This window comes from Corvus hawaiiensis, chromosome 4 (genome assembly GCF_020740725.1).
Source record: "Corvus hawaiiensis isolate bCorHaw1 chromosome 4, bCorHaw1.pri.cur, whole genome shotgun sequence".
In the NCBI taxonomy this organism is placed as follows: domain Eukaryota; kingdom Metazoa; phylum Chordata; class Aves; order Passeriformes; family Corvidae; genus Corvus; species Corvus hawaiiensis.
Genome location: NC_063216.1, coordinates 64,744,667 through 64,768,915, shown reverse-complemented (window position 1 = coordinate 64,768,915; position 24,249 = coordinate 64,744,667). Strand labels below are relative to the sequence as shown.

Genomic DNA, 24,249 nt, shown 5'->3' with positions numbered 1-24,249 from the left:
ATTTTTTTCTTATAATTTGCTTAGGCCAAATGTCATTGTAAAGATTAGGATGGGAAAAGTGAATGGAGATTTTTTAAAATTTTTTTTTCTTTTTTTTTTGGTGGGTGTTGGCAGGCCTACTGCTTGCATTTTGTGGTCTGCTCTGGTCTCTTCTCTCTCTGCCACCCCAAAAAGTCTATATTTAACCTGGTAATGGGCTGAAGAAGAGCAAGAAGGAAGGTAAAAGGTACAGCAGTGTTTCTGCACATGGAACAATTGCAGAGATCCAAGCTGCTCAGCTGGAAAGAGATTACCCAAGTGCTCTAGGACAGAGCCTGTCTCTCTCTTTGACCTGGAGAAGATGAGAGATGATTCTCACTGCCTCTCCTGCTGCAAGCAGCAAAGGTGTCCGTGGTAGGGGATGGGAATGAAGCTGAAGGAAGGCATTTTTCTTACTGCTTGTGACTGAATCAGGCAGCCCACTGTGTAGTAGAAGTTTAAATGGGTCTGAAACACAACAGGAGAGATGTATGAGGGAAAAACATACATGTATGAGGGTTTGCTGGAGACAAGCACAACTCCTGCCTCTGCCTTGAGCTGCAGAGAGCTGGGGGCTGTGGACCCTGCTGGGGCCGCCTTGCCATGTAATGTGTGGCTGATAATCCTCTTTTTCTAAACATCTGCTGTAGGTCACTGCTGGAGACAGGATCATAGGCTGGTCTCTGCCTCAACTAACCTGCTTATGTGAAAGCCTGAGGCTTAATTCTGCTTCTCCACAGAAAAGTGAACTAGTATTTCAGAAAAAACTCTGTGTTCCCCCAAATAATGCACTTGTACAATAGAATTAAAAACAGTTTCCCCTTGGGCTAATTACTTGAGTTTGTTTAGTGGCAAGTTTTGGTGGAGCTGTTTCCAAAATGAAGATCCTGAAGATTTGATTTTGCCCCTAAATCAGTAGCTAGGCTCTCTCCACCTGGCTTCACCCTGGCTGGTTGATACTGAGAAATACTTTTATTTCCAGAAAGCTGACAGACATGTGCAGGTCACTGCTGGGCCTTGTGAGATCTATGAATGAGGACTTGCACAACAGCCTGAAAAGGACTGAGTGAGCAGGACCACAGCTCAGCCTCAGCTGGCTTGGGAGAGCCAAGGACGGAGCACAGACCATCTGAGAAGGTCCTTGTCGCTCACTGCAGGCTGTTGTGGGCTGGGCTGGCTGCCACTCCCCTGGCTGCTCTCACACGTCCTTTTCTAAATCTGCTGCTTTCCTGGTGACCTGCTTTGCTCTGGGTTAGCAGAGGGCATTTCTCTTCCACAGGCCATGTCCCATGTCTGAAAAATGCCGCAGGTTTGGACTGAAATGTGATGCAGTTCTGGCACCCTGTGCCAGCACAGGGTCCTGGGCTGGCAGCGGGGTGTGTGCATTGCCTGGCTGGTGCTTTACAGCCTCTGCTGCCTCAGTGAGAGAGATGGGTATCCGTATGTTCCCGCTCCTGCTACTTTCTAAACCCCAGGAAATGCCATTTGGACCCTCAGCATCCGCACTTAAAAATAAACAACCAGAGGAAGAATACAAGTCCAAAAAAATTTCTTAATTTATTGTAAATTCTCCTTTCATCTGTGCTGCAATTCCAGTGTTCTGCACATTAATAAATATACATTTGTTAAAAAAACCAAACAAACTTCCAGTGTCTAATCTGCCATAAAGCTTTTAAAAAGTCATAAAAATAGGTTTAATTTTTTTGTCATTAATACAACTGACCCTCATTTACTGCAACAATTCTGATCAAAATAAAAACTACCTACATCTCACTGGGACAAAATACACATACACAGATGTAAGAACAACTAGCATGGGTTATACACAATGCCTGAGCACACAGCCAAGTGCCAGACCCTTAAAACATTCAAAATTTTTTTCTGTCAGAAAATGTCACACAGTATGTTGCATAATTTTTAAAGGAACAGCATCCTTCCTCCCTCTCCCCTTCTAAAGGCTTCCTTGATACTTTTGAAAATGCATAGGAATATAATGAAACCAAGATTACAGTATACTGTTTTTCACCTTTTCCTCAACTCTTGCATTTTATTTAGCCTGATTTTCTATTTCTTCCCTTTCACACACACATTTGCACAAACAATAGCCAGTATTTCCCCAAAAGGGCTGCTGTGGTGAGCACGGAGCTCCTGAAAGCCTTACTGGCAGAGAGCAGGCACAGCCACACCACTGTCATCCTTGGAGTCACATATTCCCACCACGAGGAGCCACCGGCTGAGCTCTGCCTAACACTGTTGGATGCAAACTTTTTCACATCTTACTCTTCCTTTTTTTTGTAAACATTGCAGGAAGGTGAAGACAGCAGACAGGTCACGCTTAACTTTCTGATACTTGTGAAACCAGCACATTTTGTGGGAAATGTGAAACCTTAAGCCTTCCATGTGCTTTTTGAAACACCAGGAAGGCCAGGGTTTTGTCAAAGAGCTGGACAGTGAAATCTGGACATCTTTAAAGTCTTCTATTTCTGCTATGATTAGATGTGCTGAATCCAGTGAGAAGAGAGAAAAAAAAAATACTGCACCTGAGGCAGAACTTGCCCATGGAAGGAGGGCCCTCTCCCTGGGACATGCAGAGTGCTGGTTTGTTGCAGAGCCTGACCAAGGTAAAAACCTACCACACAACCGCACCACTTAATTTTCTTGTTCTTGGTAAGGGAAATACTGATTTGACTTCTTCCAGACAAGGACTGAGTTGAAACCTTACACAAAGATATGCGTCCTGAAGTTCAGTTCCTGAACATGTCAATGAACTTGTGAGAAGAGATCAAACTACCAAAAAAATGCAGAAAACAAATTTTTGTGGGTTTTAGAAGGTTATGAGAAAAAGATACTGTGCCCTTAAAGTGTTCCAAAATCTGTTAACAAAACTTATAAATTATAGTCATGGATTTTGATGTAATTTACTGTATTACTTTGAAAACTGCATCGTGTCTGAAGGTGGCTTCCAGGCAAACCTCAGTTACTTATCAAACGCCAAATTCAAGTAAAATTGTGCAATGTTCATATAAAAAATATCAAAACATCTTTTTAATTGATTTCCTATTATCAAATTAAGAAGATCAGTATAAATGTAAAATATACAAAGGAACTTTTTCTTTAGCAACACCATACAAAATATATAAAAGTATCTACACTTTTTATATATATATAAAGGATTTTTTTTTCTTAAGACGACGTGTCCGTAGGGGGGTGGACAGAGATGGTGGCATAGAAACCAAAGGACACTTGTTGGGATATTCCTCCTGGAGCCCAGCAGCCTCAAGGGTTCACACTACAGCCATCAAAACTCCACAAGAGACACGTCCTAGTGCTTGTCTTCAGGCTGATGGATTGCCTTATCGTAGGTCCTCTAGGATAACAATGTGTTTTTCCTTGGTTCTCCCCTGCAAAAAGCAACCCCTGCAGCACTGTCTGCACCGTGCACAGATATCCATCCAACACAGGGCATCCCTGCGGCCGTTTCCGTGTTTTCGGCACGGGTTCCTGCGGGAGGAGCGTACCACACAGCGCCCGTATTGCAAGTGCAGCCGGGCACTGTGGCTGTGCCAGGAGCAGTCAGGAGTCTGCCAGAACATGAAACCAGGTGGGAATCGATGCCCACCTCATCCTCCTCACCGTGTGGCCTCTCTGATGAAGTCCGAGGCGGGCAGGCGGCGACGCCGTGGCGAGGAGTCAGAACCGTGCAGAGGGGATCACAATTTCCTGATGGTTCAAATTGAAGTTTCATTACTGCCTCTGTTAGTGAGAAGAAGTGATCATGCAGGCTTAGGGTTAAACAGGTACAGGCAAACTGCTCCACCCAAACCCACCTAATCCTTTTCAGCAAGGGCTCATGCCCTGTGAAGTTACCATGCCTTGCCAAACCAATGCTTGCAGGGGGGATGCTGTCTTGGAGGGGAAGACCACCTGAGAGAAACAGTTCCAGGTAGTACACAAGAGAAATGCTTTAGAGGAAGTTCTACAGAGAGTCTGTATTTGGCTAATGCTTCGCTGAGGATGCAAGGTTCACATACAGATCTTACAAGCTGTTAGAAGCCTGGTGTATCAGACAGATTCGTGCAGTCTGCTGCCAACAGCAGAGCTTTCCATTATGCCAAAGGTGCATAGATAACACAGTTGCTTAGTGCAAGCTGGCCAGTTATTCCCCAGTAATGACTGTGTTACCTGGTAGCAGCAGGTAGTTATGGCTTACTCAAAACATCCATGTTTCCTGCCTAACCAGGATCTATTTCATCAGCCAACTCCCAGCAATCCAAAGATGTGCTTTTATAGTGAGCTGGGAATGGTCTGTGCACCCAGACAACAGGCATATTTAAAACCTGGTGAGATAGTGCTAGAGTTAAAGCTGGGTGAGAATTTTTCTCTTGGTTTGGTGAAAGAATAAGACTATTATTCATGTTAATAAAGAATGAGACTATATGAATAAAATGTTTGCATAGACTTTACATATGGCTGTTGTCTTAATTTGAAATGCAAGAATTATCAATGATGAGTAATGAGGTTTCTGAGAATTCTCTTTGGCTGAGAGCTTGCTCAGCCTTTTGTTTATATTTGATTTAGTTTACAATGATAAATTCACACACTGATTGCCAATTTAGGATTGGTAGCTTGGTTTTTCTCTCCAGCCTTGGGATCTCCTGCCTCAGCCATGGTTTCCCTCTGCCCTCTGAGACATGGACACTCACACCATGCTCCCCACAGCCTTGTCCCTTTCCCCAGCCAAGCCCCGGCAGGGTGGCAGGGCAGAGTGAGGCTGCTCCTGTCCAAGTGTGCCAGTACCACATCAGCCTGGCAGTTCAGAGCATGCCAGGGTGGCCCAGTAGCAGGTCTCTGTCCTGGCACCTTGCCTGTGATACCTGTTTTGGCCTTCTCATGACTGAAACACCACGGCCTGGGGACATGGTATGGGCAAACCATCAAGACAGTTACTGGTGAAGGACTCTGGGCAATCACCAGAGGAAATTTTTGCTCATGTCTGAGTCTGGGATTGGAAGGTGGAGGGAGAGACCATAGGAGGTCAGCCAGGGCATCCCAATGTGACACTTACTCTGAGTCTGAGGTGTCAGCATGTCCTGTTCCCACGTGGAGGTTCATGGCCATGCCATTGAGCTGGTCTCGAGACTGCTCCCTCCGAACATTTTTTACTGTTACCCCCAAGTCTAAAGGAGAGCGGACCCCCTCATTTGTCCCTAGGGAAGTAGTCCTGGATGAGATTGTGCTCTGATTGTAATCCGACAGCTTTTCCCGCAAACGATTCTTCATATTCTTATCCACCAGTGGGGGAGGGTAGGTAACTTTATTTTTTAAGATGCCTGTTAAGGAAAAGAGAGAATAATGAAATTTTTTAAGTGTATCAGTAATTTCATTTATCAAGCTGAGCGCATGCAAGATGTTACGTTCTCTATTTCTTACTAAGACTTCTAGTTTGGCACTTAATTTCATAACCAAAAGATCAGACTGCAGCAACTACCCACTAGCTTCCCATGGTGTATCTGGCTACACAGATTGGAGCCATTTGGAAAGTGTTCTTCCCTGACAGAGCTACCTTTTAAACTAATTAATGCTCATTAACCCTCCGGTCTCCCAATCCAACGGTGAGGCTGTGTTACCTTTCCTCTGCTCCGGCTGCTGGTTATTCTGGTGGGCCAGAGGTCTGTTCTCCTTCTGCTGCCCTTCGTTCTCCTTGTCCTGTGGTGCTTCATTGCTGTGGTTCACCTGGTTTTCCCTGTGAAGCTCTACGTTGACCTTGGTCTCTACTTTGAGTTTTTGTTTCCTGCTGGGGTCCTCGCCATCGCTGGCTGATACGCATTCTGTGGGCCAATAGGGTTTCACATGATTGGGAAGGGTATCAACTGCAATGCAAAAAAACACTAGCTCGAAAACCACTTTTGGTATGTTCTCTCAACCACTGCCTGGCATCTGTGGCTGGAGAGGAGCTGTGTGTCAAACCAGAGCGATCCTTCAGTTGGTCCTTGATGGACTGCACTGCCCTCAGGGTGCATTAAACCCCCCAAAAAATCACCTGGTAGGATGACAGGATGTCCAAACCCTTCCCAGAGCAAGGTTGCCAGCTCCATTAAGGAGAACTGTGAGGCAAACCTGCCTTCTCAGCTCTCCAGGGTCAGAGATCCTTCCTTGGGGAAGTTGGTTTCTGAAGGCTGAGGGTACCCAAGGCACCCTGTGCTGTATCTGTGAAGAGCCTCTGCACACAGCCTGGATGTTTGTCATTCAAAGTTGTATTTCATTAGGACAGTATCAACAATGCTTAGAAATGCCTGCACCCTGTCACACAGAAATTATATTAATGGTCAATGATTTCCAACTCTTTAGGTCCAGGACCTCCCCAACACCACTGGATACAGATGCCTTTATTGTATGAGGAGAGGCAGACATTTCCTCCCCCTGCCTGCAAAACAAGTGGCTTCTTTCTCCTTTTCTTCATGAGATATTGCTGGCTTGGTAATGCCATGTCCAAATGCTTTGGGGACCTGCCTGCAAAGCTCACTCTGCTTTAGGGTGTTCAGCATTCAGTACTCAGTCACCCCTGGGAACAAGCCTTTGGAAGAAGAAAGGTCTCTAAGCTGGAAACAAGGATCTCTACCAAAGCAAGGTGCAGAGGTAGAGATGCTGCCTCAGCTGCACGGTAGTGTGGCAAATGCATCCCATCTAATCCAAAGCTACTTTAGTGCACCACTGCCCTCCCCTCGCACTGGGAGTACCTTTGGGTGTGCTGTGGAGTGGGCCATGTTCATTGTTTTTGGAAGTAGATGTGTTCCACTTCTTCTCCATCTCGAGTCCATCTTCCTCGCTGTCCGATGAATGGGAGGAGGCATAAGAACTGCTGTGTTCATCGAGGGACAGCTCGCTGTCAGAGTCTGAATCATGCTCTGCAAAGGTGGACAGGGGAAACACAGTGATGGAAGTGTAAATAGGAGCTGAACAGATCTATCTGACAAATGCACAAGGAGGAAGGAAAGGCAGGCATCTGGTTCAGGCCGTGCCAGGAATGAGCTCTTACATCTGTAAGTGTACCTAGGATAAATGCAGAGGGACTGCAGCACAACCATTGGGAAGCACAACCACTCGGCTCAGCTAGTGGGCAGGATGTGCAGGACAGAGTGGGAGCACATTTTTCCCTATTTAACATGCAGAACAGTAACTCTATTGGATCTCAATGAACACAACACACAGGCAAAATAAGATACCTAGAAATACCAGGAATCTGAAATGCACTTAACTTAAAAACTGCTACAAGGCAACAAAATTGAATGTCAAGACCAAAATGAAAGGAAATCAGACAAGAGGCACTTCTCATTTTTTTTGTACAAACCACAGACAAGTAAAGGAGAATATTGCCTCAAGGTCTCAAACATTAAAATTTCTCCAACTAAAAATCAAGAACAACAGTACATAATTTGTGAGAAAGAAAGGGGACTCCATAAACTGTCAACAGCTGTGACAGCATCAGATAAAAATTAAACCATCACAAGCAGCAGATATATGATATTTCCATTCCAGGATTTCCTTGTAAGGCAGCCATTACACAGCTTGTTATGCCAACAGCATAATCAGAATGAGAACATCTAATTATTGTAATTATTCTTCCTGTTACAGAAGACTTCGGAGAAAGTGCTGAGAAGGAGAAGGTGCACAAATGGGTCAAAGCATTTAGAAATTATTCTTACCATTGGATTTGGACGGATTCCTATGAAAAATGGAGGAATCTGCTTCAGTCTGACCAGCCCTTGCTTGACTTGAGGATCCACTGAGTTTATGAGCAGCCTCGTCCCTTTGAGAAGAAAAACAGAGGACAACTTTCTTGGTCACTTTACTGTTCTTAACAACAAGGCAGACATACAGACAGCTTCAGGGGATGCCAGCCAGCCTGTGCTTGACTGTCCAGTGGTCACTTTACAGTGAGACAAAGGTTATCCTGATCTAGTTATCTACCTTGTGCCACATGAATCACACTCTGAAAAACCCTAAAGCTAATGAGCTAAACTGTGCTCCTTGAGACACATCTGAATTGCAACAGGCAAGCAGCATAGCCCATATAGGTAACCTCACTCTTAGGTTAACCTCTGCACTGCCAGAACCCTGCCCCAAAGACACATGCAACAGAAAATGCACCAAAGAAAATGACAGTCACATGAAACAGAACTGTTAAGACATAAATCAAGTAGCATTTGAACCAGATTTCTGGTTTCCACAAGAGCAATAAAAAAGGGAAAGGCAAGCACCTGAAAGCCATGCACCTGCCACCAGATTACCTGAGAATATAAGCAAGGTAGCTATTGTGGCTCTTGGCTGACCTGACGGTGCTTTCTAGGGAGACAGTGGATTCCCCCATAGTTGTGCGATACATGTTTGGCTCTTCTATATATGTGTTGTTACAGTTCAGAGATCGCTGAAAGGGAAAAAAAAAGACATAAAGCATTAGAGAATGATCCTTCCAGAAGCTCATGTTACCCACAAATGTACGAAGTTTCAAAGAACCAAATGGGTTTTGACACCAGGGAAAATAATTATTTTCTCTCAAAGGTTTAAATTAAAATAATAACCAAAACTTTTGAGAGAGGCCATCAGTAATCTTTGTAGAACTCACTGAAAGCAATCATTCAGTTCACTTATTACAGGCAAGCCACCTATAAGTTTATTTTAGGTAACTTCTACCAGCAAAAAGGATGGTTTTTCTCCCAATGCTTTTTTCTTACAGTTAATAATGTAGCTCTTGTTGCAGTGGAATCATCTGGAAGAGGTTTCTTTCCAGTTAAAGTGTTCTTCAAGTGCTTTCTGACTTCTTTGTTAAATACGCAGTGGAAGAAGAAAATGAACAGCCCCTGGACAATTTTAGAGAGAGGAAAATGTAAATGATTCACTACTACCACATTGCAAATATGGATATTGGAGAACATCCATTCTGAAACAACCCCTGAATTCTAGTTTATAGTCCGTGATGGTGTATTTCAAAAGCAATAACTATTTTCTTTCTTTGACTGAAATGGCATTGACTGATCTCCTAGCACTTCTTCATAATTTGATTCCAAATTCAAATGTGCATTAAAGGCCTGGGAAAATATACACAAAGATGTGTTTCTCCAGAATTTACAGAGCACAGCTTGATTTGGGAAGAAATCCAAAGGGAACCTGAATGTCCCACTAGAAAACATCACAGGAATTTTAGAATTTGGGATTTTAGAGCTTTTACACAGATGATGAGAAAAAATCAATAGCAGCACATGAAAAATATCACAGCCTTTAGTGAAAGCCTCTGGAAATGGGCAACTTCTGTGAAAGGAGCCCTTAATACTGTGTCTAAGAGAATTTTAGAAAGCCTTGTGAGATGTGAAGATGGACTGGGGGCAGAGAGGTCCCAACTTTTGTCGTCTAAGTTCCTTGGTTAAGCAATACCTCTGATGGGAAAATCAGTGAAGTCCCCAGGGCCGGGCAATTGTTGGCTGCCAGGAACACACATTAACAGCTTTTGCTGGGGGCAGGGCACACACACGTGTCTGCCTTCAGATGTATTTGCTCTGAGGGAATTAATGCAGCTGCCAAATAGTTACCAACTTTGGTTGGACATACAGTATAGAAAAGCCAATACTCATGAAGTTGCAGCTGTACCAACATCATAAGAAGCCTGAATTTCATTATTTCAGCCAAAGCAATTGACTTAGAGTAACTTTAAACTTCAAGCTCACTTTCTAAACATTCGAGCAAATGTGATTTTAGCTGGCACTAGCACTTTGGGATTATTCATTAATAAAATTCACATAAATGTCTCTTTAAAAATACAAGTTCAAAGAAGGCAGTGATGTGAAATGCCACATACCACTGTACCTCTCTGGGCAAGTTTGGAGAATTCCAGCTGTTGATCTTTGTCCCTCTCATCAGGTTTATGTTTAATTTAATTTAATTTTAGATTTGTGGAAGCCTGGTTTTACAGCCAGAGTAGGTGCATTTATTTCAGAGCACACCAGTTGCAGTGGCAAAATAACCTTGCTCCAAGGTGAGCTATCTGCTGTACTTCCAGGGCACTGACAGCCATCTCCAAAGGAGACCCATCAGACTTTTTTTTCTCTGTGGCTGCAAGTTGTGGCTGTTGTGCTGCAGCTGAAAGAGTGTCCTACAGTAGCTGTTTTAGTACTGCAGACACTTGAGAGGACAGTTACTGCCATCCTTGGTCACATTCAAATTGTGACCGACATGAAGCTCTGTGACTACTTCCATGCCAGGTCTCCTACAAATAACTCTTTTCTGCATCTTTATTCAACAATTGTGCAAACTGGGACAGGCAACCCAGGAAAACCCTAATACAACTCGCATTGTATTTGAAAATCATTACTTGTCTCTTTTTTTAATTTGTGAAAGCCTTGAACTTGGAGCCATCGACTCTGGGTGTAATATAACAGTCTCTTGTTTGTGGTAGCAACAGAATGACTTAACAATGAGCACACAGAACACAGTAACAACGACTTTGTCTCTAGAAAGACAGAGGTATAACTGTCTACTGTCACAGGTTACTATAGTAATGCACTTATCTTTAGAATGACTAAAAGCAAGAGATGTAATTACACCGAATTATAGTTTTGGTTAAAAAAACCCCACTCTTTGAGAAAAGAAAGCAAAAATTGCACTTGAGATCTCTGATTTTCTTAAGTTAGCTCATGTTGAGCAGGTTTTTGGAGGTCTGGGTGCAAGCAGTGTGCTCACCAAGGTCTGCCACAGACAAGATGCCATCCAACTTACCTGCAGGCAGCTGAAAATGGCAAAGAGATAGTGAAATGTCATGACGTCGCTGTTGACCGCCATGAGCCCCAGGAGCCACGTGGCACTGATAAGCAGCAGGAGCAGGAATGCTGTCCGCAGCACAGAGCTGTAAAGCAAACACAGATGGACATTTGCAGTGTGATGGCACACAAGAGATACACTTCTCCCCATGGGTGCTGTTATGTGCCCAACAACTCAGCAACTGGAAAAGCCCTTTGGGAGAATTAGGGCAGTGTTCACCAGGTCCCAGTTTCCAACTCTCTCACAGCAATACTCCACAGCTTAGCATATTCATGTTAAAAACGTGATTTCTTTTCAAGTTCATTTCCAAGACTTTCTTCAAACAAATCTGACTGTTTTCCAAGCCCTTGCTGTTCAGCCTTGATGACTCTGAGGAACACATCTGGGCAGTAAATGGCCATGTCCATCTCATTTCAGTTTGTCAGCCTCACTCTCACATTCCTTTCCAACATTACTACCAGAGGTTTTGAATCAAGGGCACTCAGGGAATATTTGTTTTCTTAAAAATACAATTTCCACAGACACTTTCAAAAGACAGAAACAAATACAGTAGCAGAAGTTTTATATTATGAGTAAAATTGCTGCCATTAGGTAGCAATTATACTCCTTGGTTTAGGGAGATTTGGATGTCATCCTCAACCCCTGCACGTTAATGGAGTCAGGGTAGGGTTCAGAGTCCCACAAAGCTGACAGCTGCATGGAAACTGGGGCTGGAAAGGGCATGCCAAGGGGAGCACGGCACTGCACCAGCATTGCTCCTTCCACACTTTTATTAACTGGGCCACCCATGTTGCTGGTGAGCTCACCCTCAGATTCTAGTTTTCTTTAAGTTTAGTGTTAGGGTTCAGAGAACCACAAAGACTACAGCTCCAGGGACACCAGGGCTGGAAAAGCCATGCCAATGTGTACACAGCACCCTACAGCCAGAACTGAAAAAGAGAACGAGAAGCAGCCATTTGAAATCTCATACAAAAAACCCAAGGGGCTGTCTTGCCACTAGATAATCACATTTGGGTTCACAGGTAAATCCTGAGCTTTGGGCAAAACAGATGTTAATGAGAACAGGCTGCCACAACAGCTCAGGAAGGTGGCAGGTTGCAGCGTGCGATGCCGCTCATCCCATGGAGCGTGGGATGCAGGCAGGCTGGCCCTCAGCACGGGAATGTCAGTGTGTCTCTGCCATGACACAGCTGGGAACCCAGACACTTGAGAGGGGAGACCTATCTGAGCCATGGACAAGAACAGGGAGATGCAGACTGATGTCCACCTGGGCATGCTATAGGCAGAGGTGAAGTGACAGTGTAGTAGAGAGTATAATGAGAGATCTGGAAGGACTGCAATGATACCATCTGGAGGCTAGATCTTTCCCTTCTCCTTTCTCCTGCCTACACCTGGTGATGCAGAGCACCTTGGTGGAGGCTTTACAGGACCTCCAAGGGAACCCCAGGAGTGGGTGGGGTGAAGCAGCTCCAATTGCCTTTACCAACACTCTCCTCCAAAAAACTTTTTTATTTCCTGCTCCAAAACTTGCTTTTAGGCAATTCTGTCTTTTATTATTTCTGGCCACAACTTCTACAGGTTTTTGAACTCAAACTTACATGACTCCTGTTTTTTCAAATGAACGTTGCCTTCGTCTGCACGATGCTTTCATTGCTAGTATAAAGATGACAGTGTTTATCTGAAAGGGAAATTGAAATAACAGCATGGATTCTTTCTGTACATTTGTTACAGCTCTATTTGCAATGACAATGCAATTTTTATCATAAAACAGTTTGTGGTGCCAAGAATATTTTCCCTTCAACTTACAGGTCTCTAAATTCCAAGATTCACCTTGTTTCAAGGCAACATAGTCAAGGACATCCTGGCACTTGATCTGGATGAAATTCAGTAAGACAACCCTATGCAAAGATTCTTGAGTGAAAGATAAAAACTCGAGAATGGCTGTTGTTGTCCAAACCAGTGTCCACCTCAGCCCAGCACCTTGTTTCAGTTTGGTCAAACCAGAATTTAGGAGTATTTTCTAGCAGAGCATACAGTGATAATTACTCTGAATAAACCTCTAGTCTCCACTCATTTCCACGTCAACTGGGATGTACTAGGTTGGTGGTGCATTTATACTTAATCACTCGTAGTGAATATTCATGCTGAGAATTTGTCTTGTCATTCACTTTCCAAAACTGTGCAGAGCTTTACCACTGCCATTGTCCTGTTTCTCAGAGTTTCTAACTTAAAATGCTGTGGAGAAATGATGCAGCTTCTCCTGTTTCTTCAGGATCTGCTGCCTCCTGCTACTGCTTGTGTTGGAAAGACCTTGAATGGTTGGGTCCATAGCCATTTTCTCCAGACCAACCAAGGCTTCTCCTTCTCCCTTCTCTGCAGCTTTCTCTTCTCTAAGCTTAAGACTCCTAGTCCACTTGTTTGTTCTCCAGTGGGAGCTGTCCCATGTCTCTGATGACTCCTGACCATAACCTACACTGCTTCTAGGTCTACTTCATACTTTTTGAGATGAGGAGACCAGAACTGCATTTGGCATTCAAGGTAAGAGTCAAACCACAAATATTTATCTTCTGGTGTTACTTTGAAGGAGAAGCTCTAAGAGAGAAGTTAAACACCAGTCCATTCTTTTAAATTCCTGAAAGCGGAAATATTTAATATTCCTTTAGGACTTCTGGATGAAGTGACTTGTTATGGTTTATTTTGTTGATTTGTTTAATAAGCTCACAGACCAACCCTTCGAAAATGGAACAAAGCAAATGGGAAATAGGTTTCTGGCCATACAGCCATTGCTCCACAAGCAATCTTTGTACTGGCAAGCAGCTCTCTGATTTCAAGAAGCTTAACTCATGTCGTATCTATTTAAACAAAAGATGCAAGCTCGAGTACATTTGCTTCAAATGTAAAGAACACAGTTGCTTTGCATGACTACTGCTTGACAAAACATATGAGAAAAGGTTGCAGGAAGAGACAGCTCTGGATGCCAACTCCCCCTACTTACAACAACAACCATTACGATGGGCCCAGCGAAACTCCAGATCAGGGTGTCATGAACAGACAGCCAGCAGAAATCAGGATTCCCATAGCCTTGTGGATCCAGACCAACAGCAAGTCCTGTGTCATAAAATGGAGAAAAAGTAAATCAGAAAAGTGCTGCCTATAACCAAATGTAGTTTCAAATAAGCAAAATTATCACGGCAAAATTTATTCAACAGGGAAGTCTGTAAAGGCAAAATCAAAGCAAATATTGAAATAAAATTTTGTAAATCAAAAGCTTTACGCTGGTCATATCAAACAATACTTTGAGTTTTGCCAGCTAGAACAAAGTTCAGCTACATAAAAACTATAACAAACGCAAGTCCCAAATTAATTCTGTTTCAGCACAGTTTTATAGTCATTCTCACACAGTGTGAGCCTTGAGGGTGAGTGACGTGAGGAATTTCAATAAGCCTGCGCAGCAGAATGAAATGAATCATAACTGAGGAGATGTCTATGCTACGAAAAAAAAGGGCATTCTTAACTTGCTGTCACTAAAATAACATCAGAGACAAAGGAACCTGGGAACTTATGGGAGTTAACTGCTTGAGCTCAGGTGGGATTCATTTTGAACTGCCATCCCAGGTACCTCACCTTGCTTTCAGCATTGTCTGAAAAGGACTTAATGCCCCAAGGCAATTGAGTTAAAACCACATCTTTTATTATTTATTTTTCAAAACCTGGCCAATTCCAAGGGACTCTCTGAGCCCAACATTCACCTGGTGATTTACAGTGCTGTCTGACTTGGTGACCTACACCTCGCCCATGGTGATGGACTGGGATTGCTGCCTTTGACCTGCAAAATCATACAACCATAGAATCGTTTAGGTTGGAAAAGACCTTCCAGATAAGATGTCCCCTGAGACCTCTTTTCTCCAGGCTAAACACCGCCAGCTGCCTCAGCTGCTCCTCATCAGACTTGTGCTCTACACCCTTCATCAGCTTCATTGTCCTTCTCTGGACACTCTCCAGCACCTCACTGTCTTCCTTGTAGTGAGGGGCCCAAAACTGAACTGATTTGCAGTGTGGCTTCACTAGTGCCGAGTACAGGGGGATGATCACAACATCCTTTTAGTCCTCCTGAGTTATCTGCCTTTTCCTCCATTTTTCCCTGGATTCCAGCAAAAGCTCCCTGTTCAGCCAGGCTGGTCTTCCCCATTGCTTTGTCTTTTGCCATGTGGGGATAGCCTGCTCCTGTGCCTTTAAGATTTCCTGCTTGAGGAATGTTCAGCCATCCCAGACTTCTTTGCCTTTCATGACTGCCTCCCAAGAGACACTGTGGGTAAGCCTCTAAACAGGCCAAAGTCAGCCCTCTGGAAGTTCAAGGCGGAAGTTCTGCTGAATCCCCACCTTTCTCCTAAGAGTATTGAAAACTATAATTTTGTATCACTGTGTCCAAGACAATCTCCAGCCATCACATCACCCACCAGTCCTTCTCTGCTCACAATGAACAGGTCCAGCAGGGCATCTTCCTTTTCTTGCTCACTCATCAGCTGCATCAGGAAGTTCTCTTCCACACACTCCAGGAACCTCCTGGACTCTTTCTTCTGCTGAGTTGTATTCCCAGCAGACACCTGTTAAACTGAAGTCCCCCACAAGAACAAGGACTAGTGATGGTGAGACTTCTCCCACCTGTTTATAGACTATTTCCTCTGCCTCCTCATCCTGGTTGGATGTCTATAACAGACTCTCACTGTGGTATCTGCCTTGTGGTCCTTCATGATGATTCTTACCCATAAAGACTTTTATCACCAACATCAAGCTCTAGACAGTCAAAACAACCCCTAACACAGATAAGTGTTCCCATGGTTTCTAACACAGAAACACCTGCATCTTTGCTGCCACATGGATCTCCAACCCCTGCCTCCACTGAGATGGCAGACAGAAGGACTTCGCTAGCATACTGCCCCACGAACACTGGCATTCTTCCCTCTGATTGCCTCTAGTGAGCCTGATTTTATCCCTTTCCTCTTTCAAACCTAGTCTAAAGCTCTTTTAATGAGCCCTGCTAATTCCTGTGCAAAGATCCTTTTCCCGCTTTGAGACAGGTGTACCATGTCTGCAGAGATCTTCCTTCTTCAAGACACAGAAACTGATCCCTGTGAGGTCTGTGGCCAGTGACAGATGGCAGGTGGCTGCAGCATGTTGTCTGGGCATGGGAGGACCTAACATGATGAGCGTATGTCCTGTCTCAAGAGGCGGCCAAGGCTGACAGCAGAGCTGGTCTCTGCAAGAAGGGTCCATGTGCATTAATAGTCATCTTTTTTGAATTGAAGCCTGAGTGCTTGGATGAAAAGACACAGAGAAAGGGAAAGGTAGCTGCATTTCACTCTTGCTGCTTAGAACTGGCCCACAGCCAATATTCACATCTGGTACAGGCCTATGGTCTATGAAAACTAAACCGGCTATTTGGCAGACCAGTGGATATTGGATCTGTTTTCACTGAAATGTGGAATGAGATAGGACTAGTCTCCCTCCCTGCTCCCATTGGCTCTTCCACAACCTCCTTCAGCAGTTGCCATCCAGAAAGAATTAGCCATAAATGATTAAGGGACCATAAAGTATTTTATACAGATGTAATTCTACGGATACAGTCTGTTTCCCAGGACTGGATTTCCTCATTTATAGGACTCTGGCTCTATGAGTAACTGGCAGGCAGCAAAATTTTTTCACTCTCACAATCCTACCCTGAAGTTCTCCATTAAACAAATGGGGAAAATTGCTGTCTTCAGGTACATGGTTCAAATATTACTGCAGTCAACAACATGTGAAATATCACTCAGCCTGCGCACTCAGTCCGCTAAGGGCAGCCAGGTTGCAGCATTTAATTGATGTGCCAAAATGTTTCTCAGTATTACATTACATTGGCTTCATTCTGCCTTTGAGTAAAGTGTTACCTTGCTGACATTTGCAGGAACTGGGGCTGGTCCTATGGCCAAGAGTCCTGTGGGGACCAGCGCCCATCCCAGGACTGTGCCAAGGGTTGCAAGAGGGGCACATTTTGACCCTTCTGAGCTCCTGAGGGCTCAGCAGCCATGTGTGACTCAGGCAGCTGTGGGGCAGCCTTACCTCTCTCTGGGCTCATTGCTTTGCTTAGGATTTGAGAAGTGCCAGTTTCTGGGTGATACTGGTTTTAGGGCTGCATAAGAACCTGTTTTAACACAAGTACTGCAGTCTCCATGGCAAAGCTGTTACTGCACACATATGTCAAGCAGCTAGTGTGCTGCCACAGAGACAGGCAGAACTGGGGGGGTCTTGCTGGATGCCAAATCCAGCCCTTTGCTCCTCAGGCAAGGAAGTAATAAAATCCCTCTCCAAGATGGATCAAACTACACTTTAAAATCAGCAAGCTTAAAGCAAATTTAAAATGTTCCACTATCACTCCCAATGGAGGACTATTCCAGATCCATACTCTTTTGATGACTGTAAGCCTTCTTCCAACTTCTATTCTATTCTATTCTTGTTCATGGCAATTTCCATTTCTATGCTGTGATTAAATGTGGTTCTTCCCCGTTTGAGTGTTCCTCTGTAAACCTTTTACTAAGTTTTATCCCCTTCTAAAGGTCAAGGTTCCCTTCTGCAAGTAGCCTGCTCCCATCACAGATGCCTTAGGACCACTATGTCCCACTTGAAATGAATATCAGTTTGAGCACAGAAAGTAGAAAAAACTATATACAAAAAGCCACTGCTATTGTAGGTTTGGTTTTTTTCCCTCTCAGGATAGCTATGATGAAGATGAAATAGTATTTATCTTTAAAATAAAAAAGTTCCCTGCATGTCCCAAGACTAAAATTTCTTCCCATACCTAGACTATACCACTACTAAGAAAAATAAACAATCCTTCTCTCATAAAGCAATATAAATAATGTTTAAGATTCATGTTATGAAGCTAGAATCTTTTTACTGTTTAGAAATTAAAATTTATAAAGAAGCTTATTTAAAATATGTACAGTAACAAGTTATCTAGAGGCAAGAAATCCTACATTGTGCAATTTATGATGAAACAATTTTCTCTTCAGATGATTTATAAGCCTGGAAGGGCAAACTAAAGGCTTCGTTTCCTTTATCCTTCATTTCACAAAATCCCCTGACTTTTTCAGTAATAGGGATCTGACTTTTCATTTAAACTGAACTGCAAATTCAGTAGATTCAGAGATTAAATTGAAGGACACAACCTGGAAAGTTTTAAAAGTGCAAAATAGTTCCTTATCACAGAGAGCAATATCTAAGTAGAAAAATGGTATGCTTGTGATATTTAGACTGCATAACACTGCTGTTGAGAGGGTCCAAATTAATTTAAATTTCGGGAGAGAAAGTAAACCTGAAGCAGAAACTCCTTCCAATAAAGTTCTTCTAAAGATAATGAGTTTTGAAATGTAATTACTTTTTGTTATTTAATGATACTTCTTTTCTGCCAGAAATGATGCTGCCAAATATCTGATTGCACTTCAGTGTTCCTGAAAATACTGTAGTAGTCCTGTATGTACTGATAAAAGTCACATAGGTCTGAAACATTTCAGAAGTTCAAGGACAATTTCTATTTAAAATGTCTGGGATACGTCTAGAGTGGCAGAACCTCCTGGGCTGTGCTTTCTACTATAAATTGATAGAAGTAGAAATTATTTAGGCACAAAGTGATATGGAAAAACTTACCAGCTCTCTGAAGAGAGAATTAAACTGTACCAGCCTATGCTGTGTTTTGGTATTACACCTTCTTAAAACACACAGAAAAAAAGAACAAGTATGTATTTTTAACTTGGTCCATAATATTTTTGCAAGTGTACATAAGCGATAGCTATTTGTTTGATCTCAGAGACATCTAAACCTCTGCCATTGCTGACAGTATGTTATTATCTGTAAAAATAACACTAATTGCATAAAAGGTAACTGCCTGCCTATGATCTGATTTCCCATATGGAAACAGATACATGCTGAAACAGTTGAACCAAAAAACTCCACTCCAACTGTTCTGTGAAGCACAATTCCTGAGGAGCTGTCTGCCTGAATTAACACAGCGCCGTGTGCTTACAGTAGCACTGGAAATGTCTGATGGCAAAAATAGGCACGGTGAGGGCGGAGATGGATGTGCTCCTGTGGATCAATCTGGATTGGTTTAAAAGATTACTGCCTCCAGCTTTTCATTACTTTTCCTCAACTGGAAGTTACAACCTTTGTATCCAAAATTAAGTAAAAGGCAGCTTGAGTATTCCCAGCTTGGTTTTATGCCAAATGAAACAGAGCCGCTGAAATTCCTTTCAGGATGTATTTACTGCTGGTTGAGGGTAGGCAGTGGAAATGTCCAGTGAAGGACAGTAATATCCTGTGGGCAGGATTGCTTCTGAAGCCACTGCAGTTACTTCTCTCAGAGACAGTGTGTCCATATCTGGAGGTACCAGCACAGGGAAGGAAAATTCCTGAAAGCTACTGGCAAAGTTGTTGAAATAAAAGTACTGTTATTCCCAAGCAATGTTATCAAGTCCTAATTTAATGTGTGTCCCTGTTATTGCATAACCATCGATATCACTTCAGCTGGGGCAACAGACATTTGGTACACAGATCCGCCAAATTCGGGCTGACTTCTGCTAGATATGGCTTGGTGCTGCCCTGGTTCAGGAAAACACCCTTGGCTGTCTGGGATGGGGTAATTTCCCTGAACCTGGCCAGTGAAGATAGCAGGGAAACAAAGCTTTTTTGGGGTGGTTGAGGGTACCTGTTATGATGGCCGGAATGCCCCAGCCAACAACGTAGTAGAACCGCATGTGCCCAAAGTTGATGTTCCTCACTTCAGTCAGCATCCGGTAGATGTGGAGCTGCTCCACAAACATCCATGCGAAGGTGCTCATGTAGAAATAATGCAGGAGGATGGCAATCACGGTACACACAAACTGCAGAGGGAAAGGGCAGGGAAATTAGAGTTGCTCTTCTGAATCACAACCTGGTGAGTCACCAGTTCCCCCTGTGCAGCTAATGGCAAGTGTAATAAAAAGATTTTGGCAGAACAAATATACTGCCTTTAATAAGTTTTTTAGAGTTTAAGAAGAGCTGCTCATACTGTGAAAGATTTTTCTTTTTTTAAAGTAAATTATGTCACCTGTTCTGAATCTGGTTCAGCTTCACCCTTATCAACCCAACACACTTTCAGTCACTGCCCTTGCCCTCTCTGTTCTGTGGCTAATTTCTCTGTGCATACTTGCTGCAAAGGTGAGGATTTGAGCTATTCTGACCAAAGTCCTTCTGCCTGCAAAAAGGGCAGGGCTGGCAGAGCTCCTGGCTCTTTCTCCTGGGGCAGAGCAGGAGGTGAGGATGCTCCTCTGGAGGCCGAAGATCCTTTGCCCTGCCTGGTGTATGAGTCTCACCTGCACAATGCCACTACAGTGAATTCAACCATAGCATGTTTAACTGCATCAGCTAAACTGGTCTCACTGCAAAGCCCATAAACTGCCCTGAGAACAGCCACCCTCAGCCCCGCGCTTACTCAGGGTCTTCCATTGCCACATCAACAGCCATTCTATGGGTTTTTCTGACACTACATTCTTTCCAGAGAGAAAAGGAAGTATGCTAGTTTGGTACAGTTTTCTTTTGTTTTAAAGTAGACTATATTTTTTGTTTTATTAGTAGATAAAAAACTACAAAGCAAGTCTTCTCATATTTGACAGAGGTGGGGGGGATGTGTGAGAAGATCTTAGGCCTTCAGTTTAGGACCTGTCCCTGAGAAAGTTCCTTCTCAGGAAAACTTCCGTTTTGGGAACAGTAAGTCATGAAGCTTCAGGCAAGGAAAAGTGAACATGCTGAACATGAGCTACAGATGATGTGCGGAAGAAATCCACTCTTTCTTTGAGAAATTTCTTACTAGCTAAGTGAAATGTCACAAATAGACAAACTTTGGCAGGATCTTACAATCCAACATAAAGTCAGCCAACTATTATGCCCCTATGTGTCTGTCACAGATCTGAAATTATCTATTCCAGCTACATCTCCTCTTCTGGGACTCTTTCTCAAAAAAAAAAAAAAATTTGAGAAGCAAAAGCATGGATGCATCCATGGGGTAAGGCTGTTGCCATCTCTTTTGTCCTTGCACTCTGCCCTTCAGTGACAAACCCTGAAGACCTTGCACATCTGTACTTCATCAAGTCATGGAGGATGCCTGGTCATTATCACTGGACTAAAAGATGCAGCAGAAGTATAGCACCACCTACCCTGCAGACCAGTCTTTTACCTAATGTCAAAGTCAGGGTATTTGACTACAAAGTGGGAGAGTGGCTTCTTGTCTCTACCTGGCTTGAGCATGGCGGTTAACCCTCTTCTTGTCCACACAGAAAACAACCCTAATCACCAGGCTGTAGGATATTCTGGGTCCAGAAATGCTTGCTCTACCCCTCTCTTGGGGCTGTGCTACTTGCAGTCAGGCAAAGAAGCCATACGGACAAAGAGAAGCAGGGTAATGCTGGTTGGATAGTTCATGACTTCAGCTAGGAACAAAGGGACCTGGAGCTTCCAGTCCTATGTTTGGATTTGGTTTTTACACTACATCAGCAGCACAAAGTGGATCACTGAGCTCTGCCAGGCTGAGAGCAGCAAAAATTAAGGACCTGCTGAAACCAAAGAGATCAGGTCCACAGTGTGACTAGAAGTAACAGCTACAATGGGCAAACTGGTAGCTGAAGTCATCTTTGTGATCAAATGGCCACCTTGAATTCAACCTATGACCTTCAGATACTTGCATTTCTGCAATATTTGCTAACCAGTTTTCTCTCCCAACTTAACAGTTTGATGGGTGAAAACAGGAATGACCACAAGCATCCGACACCTGAATTGTAATCTTGCAATTAACTTTCTCCTTTCAGAAGCCGAACAAAGGATTTTGCCAAGGATCTGTTGACAAGCTTGAATTAAGAGAACTTTGTGCAACCATTCAGTTCTTGTTTGAAAATGTTTTACATTGTGTTTTGGAACCTTTTGTTCCCGTGCAGCACTGACCCTGCTTTCAGACTTTGGCATGACTTTTTAGTGGTTTTTCATGGTGTAATGCTCAGAAATGTACATTTCCCTATTTAACTTTGCTGAGTAAAAGAATCATACAAAGACCGCCAACTTTCTGGATTCACTTACTACATCAGCTTTATAATAACATCAAGTAGTATTGAAAATGTGGCTCACCAAATAAACCATCTTTATTCCCTCTATGTAAGCAGTGCTTTTTTTGTTCCTACTCTCACATGCATATGAGTAGAGTGCTGCCCTGAACATTACCTTTTTCAGGTAAGAAAAAAGAAAGAAAATAAATCACTTTCTATCAATAGTCCAGGGAAAGATTAAAACCTCACCCAGAAATGTGACTGTTAATTTACAGAAACCCATAAAAGCCAGGCTGGATGCCAAGCAGCACAGCATTATTTGTGCTCCAGCATTCTTTACCTCTTTATGTTCATCAGTGCATGACTCGTTAGACAACTCTCATTCCACACAGACAGATGAATAATTGTCTCAAGCAGACATGGCTTACAGCCCTCCTACCTTCTCAAATTGACTGGGTAGGCTGTAAGGAGCAGCTTTCTGCCACATGAAGTACATGCTGTAAATTAAAGATCTTTGTAAATGTTTCAAGGTTTGGGGTGAAACCTTTAAACCATTTACAAAAACCATTGAGTCCTGGTAACACTCCAGGACATGATCACACCATGAGCCCCAAAACATGAAAATGAGAAGGAGCGAAAGAGAACAATCTCACCAAGTACAACCATTAGGATTTGTGGTATTGATGTAATGAACTGTTTTACTACTTTTATAAACTTTTGCTTGGTGCTTCATGATATTATGAAAGAAATCTGGAAATGAGGAGCCATCATTTACGGCATAGTTTTTGGTAAAATTCTGCAGGGATGTGGACTTGGCCCTCAACTCCTCAGTAGATATGTTGGAGAACTGAAAGATTATAAACTCCTTGGTAGTGAAATGCAGTGAAAAACGAGTGGTGTGGTCAGCAAGGCATGGGAAAGGTCAAGTTACACGGAGTGCTGTGGATCAATTGGCAAGGTGAGCTCCTTTGAGCAAAGTTATTTTAGTATGCAAACTTTTATATAATGAAACAAAGACAACACAAATTCACACATGACATAAGACCATATCCCAGGAGGCAGGTCACTGCAGAAGATCTCACCATAGCAGCAGATAAAGGACCTGAGCTCCTGGTAAAGGGGAATATTGGTATATGGGACTGGAAGTGACACAACCAGCTGGAAAGCTTTACCCAGTTTGGCATTCACAGTTTTTCAAAAGGTAAAGTGGGAGAAGAAGCCCAGAAAAATACCTGTCAGACAAACTTGAATCTTAGAAATTGAATGATTTCAGCACCTTAGTTTTATACAGTTTTCCAAAAGAAATACTATTAAACAGAGGTTTCCTGGCCGGACAGTTTTTATAAGAGGGGTCTCTCAAATTTATGAGGAAAAGTCCTTGTCAGCACTCAGTTACCAGAAGGTGAAATTAGTCAAGGTCAGGTACTTTTTAAAATGCATGTTATAGCTCAAGTGGATATTAGAAGCCAGAGTGATGGTGTAGGATTAAGTTATACAGCAAATGAGGCTGTGTGATTAGGCACCATGGTGTCACTACCATGATGGTGATGATATTCATTGAATGTAGGCATATTCTCCTATTTCTTCTGCTTGGAAAATGTGAAATCAGGATGATGTTTTTGTTGTTTTTTTGTTTTGTTTTCATCTCAACACTGTACTTCCCTCTAAAAAATTTGATTGAAACATGTACAATAATGGATTTCTAGGAGATAAATTTTCTTCAGTGTTCAGATAACCCCTAAAGTATTATTTTGAATATTCTTCCTATCTATTACGGACATACATTTTATTGCATGCCATCCCCCATCACTGTCCAGCCTGTTTGGCACAGGTGCCTGTGCAGCCTGGCAGTGCTGGAGCCCTTGTCTGTCTCTTAACTGTCTGAATGGCAGCTGTGGCTTTTGGGATGGGTGCTACTAAGAAACAGCAGCAAGACTACATGTATGGTTAAGAGAGCAATGAGGTCTCAAGTACAGAACACACTTCATGTGTGGTTTATATCTATCTTGTCCTCAGTCTATTAATAATTTGCATTTCTTGACATGCCCAGTGCTGGAGATCCTTGCACTAAGCTTTGCCAACAGATGTGATTGGCTGAAGCCATCAATCACAGTGGCTGGAAGGCACAAAGCAAAGCGACAGGTTTCCTCCTGAATCTCAGATGTAGCAAGCTGTCCCATGCCTGGCAAGTGGCTTCTCCAGAATAGCCAGTGGTGTACAATGTGCATATTAGCACCTGCCCAGCACCACATTGCTGACAACCTATCAGTCAACACCTGGAGCCATTTGGGCTTGGGAGGTACCTGCTGCAGGAGAA

At 43.1% G+C, this 24,249-nt stretch overlaps 1 protein-coding gene across 5 annotated transcripts in view; it reads right to left on the bottom strand.

Annotated features, from left to right (window-relative positions):
* Nucleotides 1–1,556: 1,556 nt before the first annotated feature.
* Nucleotides 1,557–24,249, bottom strand: part of CELSR1 (cadherin EGF LAG seven-pass G-type receptor 1) — a 176,979-nt gene continuing 154,286 nt past the window's right edge. For 2 of the 5 annotated variants that reach the window (XM_048301140.1, XM_048301141.1), the window contains exons 25-35: nt 19,568–19,742; nt 13,823–13,935; nt 12,426–12,505; nt 10,786–10,912; nt 8,751–8,876; nt 8,307–8,443; nt 7,722–7,825; nt 6,756–6,923; nt 5,646–5,888; nt 5,084–5,348; nt 1,557–3,771 (exon numbers count right to left, since the gene is read on the bottom strand). In XM_048301140.1, the coding sequence (XP_048157097.1) occupies nt 3,747–3,771; nt 5,084–5,348; nt 5,646–5,888; nt 6,756–6,923; nt 7,722–7,825; nt 8,307–8,443; nt 8,751–8,876; nt 10,786–10,912; nt 12,426–12,505; nt 13,823–13,935; nt 19,568–19,742 (1,563 nt within the window). In that variant the 3' untranslated portion in view covers nt 1,557–3,746. Of the gene's footprint in view, nt 3,772–5,079; nt 5,349–5,645; nt 5,889–6,755; nt 6,924–7,721; nt 7,826–8,306; nt 8,444–8,750; nt 8,877–10,785; nt 10,913–12,425; nt 12,506–13,822; nt 13,936–19,567; nt 19,743–24,249 lie in introns of those variants that run through there. The other 3 variants (XM_048301136.1, XM_048301138.1, XM_048301139.1) reach the window with 3 other exon arrangements.